The sequence below is a fragment of the Borostomias antarcticus genome (genome assembly GCF_949987555.1).
Source record: "Borostomias antarcticus genome assembly, chromosome: 12".
Taxonomy (NCBI): Eukaryota; Metazoa; Chordata; class Actinopteri; order Stomiiformes; family Stomiidae; genus Borostomias; species Borostomias antarcticus.
In genome coordinates, this window is record NC_140245.1 from 11609482 (window position 1) to 11614481 (window position 5000).

A 5000-nucleotide genomic window follows, 5' to 3' on the forward strand; every position below is an offset into this window, starting at 1 on the left:
CTAGATCACTGGATCACTGGATCACTGGATCACTAGATTACTAGATCACTGTATCACTGGATCACTCGATTACTAGATCACTAGATCAGGGGGCAGCAGCATAACAAGGGGAAATATAGCTGCAAGCAGCAATAACGGGGCCAAGTGCAATGAACACATCAAAGCTAACGAAAGCTAGTGAAATACACCCTAGCCACATTTGAGCTAAACAGCCATTGATCTCTATGAAAATACAATGAAAGTGCAATGGGGGTGTTGTACAAAAATGCTTATATCGACATCAAATTTTAATCTGATGATTTCGCATCCAATTAGTACGTTATAGAGCATGCCATGACCTACCCATAGAAGCAGGATGAACCGCATCAGGCCACAGGGGGCATTACAGCAATTGATAGAATTTTAGCCATTTTTAAGCATTTTGGCATGTTATAGTGCCACCCTGTGGCCAATTCGTTTCATATTTCTCCAGTGACCATTAAGCATGCCCTAGTACCATTGTACCCAGACTCGGAAAAATGGGCATGGCGGTTAGGCCCAAACCAGAAATGAGCTCTCTAGTGCCCCCCTTTGGTTGGATCGGGCCAATAATAAAGGGCCACCCTCGGGATGTAAGTAGGGACATGCCAAGTTTTGTGGTGTTCTGTACAATTCTTCATAAATTATACCACATTATGTGAAAAGCCACGCCCTCTGCAATCTTCATTGGCTCATGGTTTCTGTTTTATTCAACTTTTCCAAAATGTGCCAAGATGGAACTTTAGATATTGGTCCCTAGATCATGTCTACCAAGTGGCATGTGAATCGGTCAAACTTTCTAGGAGATAGATTTTAAGCATTTTCCAAATAATGCAAAATAGCAGATAATTTACATAACCGGAAGTTATAGGTCCTTGAGGCAAATTTGTTTGTGAGGACAGACAAAGTTTCATGACTCTATGTCAAACGGGGCATGAGCTATGCCTGTTCAAAGTCCGCAAATTCAGTCGGTTGCTATAGCGCCCCCTATTGGCCAATCGATGTGAGACTTCCTCCATCGCCTTATCACATGATCCTCTACCATCGTGCAAAGTTTCGTAAAAAGTTACCACTCGGTTCTATAGGCTGCCATTGACTCCCATGGCGGAAAAAAAAATAAAAAAAAATAATAATACCACCGCACTTTGTGCTTGGCCGCTAATAACATAACGTACCTGCATCCATTCAGTCAGTATAAATATAATTATATAATACGTCTAGGAGTACACATATTATACATACCTACATACATACCTCCAGGCTGTCTAGATATATCTACTGATACACATGTATACATACATCATGGGCATAGAATTTCGGGGGGGGACACTGGGGACATGTCCCACCAATATTCAGAGACTACTGAATTGTCCCCAGCTATAATTTGGTACACAAACGCTAAACAGATCTCCTTCTCTACTAGTCCTGCCTCCCTAGCCCAATATCGCTAATAGGATTGGTTTGCCGTTTCTTGCTAATGTGTGAGAGGCTGGCGGTAGTAGCAAATTTGGCTGCGCAGCTACAAAGCTCAGAGCCTCCGCCATCACTACAGTTCTGTGCACATAAAGGCCTACGGGAAAATCCTTGCATCTCGTATTGATTCAGTATTGAAAGTGCATTTTATTTTTCAATACGAGACAATCCCGTATTAACGGTAACTTTCCTGCCATTGCAAACGCGGCAAGATATGAGCCATGAGGAGGCTCAATCGTCTACTGAATTGCATAGTGTTTGTAAACAAACCAGACATGTAATGTTTAAGTAAGTTTTTTGAACCCTATCAGTTGTTATCAATATCAATTTGCATGCATGCTTTTTTTATTTTATATGGGGGGGGGGGGGGGCATAGCGTGCTCGCATTTGATGTCCCCCCCACAGCTCAGATCAAAAACACGCCCTTGACATACACACTGTACGTGCGCACCGCTATGACACACAGAACTCTCAGACACTGTTACAGTATACAGTCTGATGGCCGCTGGCACAGAGGAACGTCTGAACCGCTCCGTATTGCACCTGGGTGGGAGGAGCCTGTGTCTGAAAGTGCTCTCATCTGCCACAACTCGTCATAGAGGGGATGGGAGGGGTTGTCTAGACTTCCGTTTGTCCCTCATCCTCCTCTCCACCACAGACTCCAGGCTGTCCAGTTGTTTGAGCCAGCCCTCCTCACCAGCTTGTTCAGCTTGTTTGTCTCAGGCCAAGGCAAAAAACAGTGTGCTGGCTACCACAGACTGGTAGAACATCCTCAGAAGTCTGCTCCAAAATCAGGAGATGAGCCCTAGTTGTCGCGATCCCTAAGCCTGAAGGGGACCCCAAGAATAACTGCCCCATCTCTCTGTTATGTATCCCCTTCAAGATCCTTGAGCATCTCATCTACGCCCGCGTTGAACCAATCATCGACCTGCTGCTCCCACAGGAGCAGGCCGGGTTCCGACGTAGGAGACCGACCGTAGATCAAGTCACTTTGATGACTCAAGACATCGAGGACAGCTTTTTGGCTAAAAAGAAGGTCAGAGCATCTTTATAGACCTGACGGCTGCCTACGACACCGTATGGCACCGCGGCCTCACCTGCAAGCTGTTCCGCCTGCTGCCGGACAGGCACATGGTCAGCATTGATTGATTGATTGATTGAGTTTATTTATGGATTGAGTAAAAACAGTAATCCAAGGGATGACATGTGAAAGTGTAAACACTTATTTCCGAGATGGTCCTTTGATATTTACATACAAGACAATAACGCAAAACATTTATTAACCCCCCAAACAAAAACTAAACAAAAAGCATGATCATGGAGCTTGTCCGAAACTGCAGCTTCACCCTCACCACCAGTAGCGGACAGCGAAGCAGGTTGCGACGCCTTAAGAACGGCGTCCCCCAGGGATCTGTCCTGGCCCCCCTCCTTTATAACATCTACACCTACGACCTGCCGACCACAGTCTCCAGGAAGTATGCCTATGCAGATGACCTTGCGCTGGTGTACTCAGCTGGAGACTGGCAGGCCGTGGAGGAGACACTGAGCCAGGACATGCAGACACTAGCGGCATATCTCCGGAAATGGAGATTGAATCTCTGCGAGGCAAAGACGGTGTCGGTGGCCTTCCACCTTAAACAACAAGGAAGCCAAACGTGAGCTCTGAGTGCACATCGACGGAACACTCCTGCCATACAGTGCCGAACCAACCTATCTCGGCTTGACAGTGGACAGGTCACTCACGTTCCGCCGACACCTCGAGTCACTGCGCAAGAAGTTAACAGCTTGTGTGGCGTTGATGATGGCCCTAGCCCTGGTCTAGTCGACTAGTCAATATTGCACACCAGTGTGGTACCGCAGCGCTCACACCCGCCTCATCGATCCGCCTATCAACAAAGCTTTGCGCATCGTGATGGGATGCCTGCGTTCCACTCCTGTGGACCACCTTCCCATCCTCGCAGGCATCCATCCCGCTGGCCTCCGCCGCACAGGAACCACAGCACATCTCGCCTGCTGATCCGTGGAGCCTAACCACCTGCTCCACGACAGGCTCACCTCAACAGTGGAGCCTCTCTGGCGTTTCAAGTCGAGACACCCTTTTGTGCCTGCTGCACGGGATCTCCTGCAGCAATGCAGAGATCTTAACATCAGCGAGGCAGGATGGGCGGACCACACCTGGCGTGTGGAGTGGGAGACAAACACCTCCAGATTTCTTCCCGACCGCCGGTCCTTCCCTTCCCGGGATGGACTTACCCAGACCGGCGTGGGTGAGGCTTAATCGTCTCCGTACCGGCGTCGGATGCTTCCGCTCATCGATGCACAGATGGGTCTTGGTATCCTGTGCGGCGTGCAAGTGTGGCTCTGAGGAACAAACCGCAGATCACGTCACCCAGGACTGTCTGACATACTGGACACCCAACGGAATGCATGGCCTGACAGTTTTGGATGACAAAACGGTGACATGGCTCCTGGAGGTATGCCCGGATATATAGCCCGGGTGACCCCTCACCCATGCTTGGGGTGGTAAAAGGATAGCCCCTCGGCCTCGAGCCTGGGGGGAGAGGACAATAACAACCAACCCATATGATGAAGATGAAGTAGCCTGCTGTGATGGGGGTTGGAGGCCTCCTGTTCCTTCCGAAGTCCACCACCAGTTCCTTGGTCTTGCTGATGTTGAGTTGGAGCTGGTTCTCCTCAGACCATTCAACAAATCTCCTGACCACATCCCTGTACTCCTCCTCATCGTCTGCCCTGATGCAGCCCACGATAGCGGAGTCGTCTGAGAACTTCTGGAGGTGGCACGCTCTAGAGTTGTGGCTGAGGTCGGTGTTTTACCTTCCGTCAGCAATTTCATCTGCATTCCGTTTTCTGAATGGAACTGAAATATCTTTATCTTGGCCAGGCTGCAAATGCTTTCAAATTAGGTCTATACCCACCACTCTTTCATCCAGGGTGAAGCTGTTTTCACCAAACACTCAAGTTTAAAATAATTGCTCGAGGAGGACAAGAGGATGGCAGGATGACGCAAGGTCCCTCAGAAGCGTGCTTACAGCGAAACACTCCATCTGTCGGCCCTGGCTGTCTGTGGAGCTCTGTCTGGTCTCAGCTCTCTTTTACAATGTCTGTGGCATCTCTGTCTGGATGGCTTCCATCTATTCTCATACCTGCTCTCTTTTTTTAGGTGTCTGTACCATTGCCTGTAATTGTGATTATAATGAATCTCTTTTGTTTTTCTCACCTTTTCTTCTTTCTCGTCTCTCTCCTCTCTCTCTCCTCCTCTTTCCTCCCTCTCTCCCTCTCTCTCTCCTCTCTCTCTCTGCCCCCCAGAGGAGGGCGCTCCCTGTGTGACCAGCCCGTGTCTCCATGGGGGGAAGTGTCTTCCTCAGGGGAAGGGCTACAGCTGCTACTGCCCTCAGGGATACACTGGGGAGAACTGTGAGATCGGTGAGTTCACACACAGGTCTTCACACACACGCACACACACGCATGCATGCACACGCAGACACACA

The 5000-nt window shown here is 49.0% G+C and overlaps 1 protein-coding gene across 1 annotated transcript in view; it reads left to right on the forward strand.

Moving 5' to 3' along the window:
- The window catches only part of LOC311315710 (neurocan core protein-like), a gene marked incomplete at both ends in the record, with an annotated part of 38316 nt that overhangs the window by 18379 nt on the left and 14937 nt on the right, over positions 1–5000 (forward strand). The window contains one exon of the mRNA XM_084446415.1: positions 4819–4935. Within this exon, the coding sequence (XP_084302541.1) occupies positions 4819–4935 (117 nt within the window). The remainder of the gene's footprint in view (positions 1–4818; positions 4936–5000) is intronic.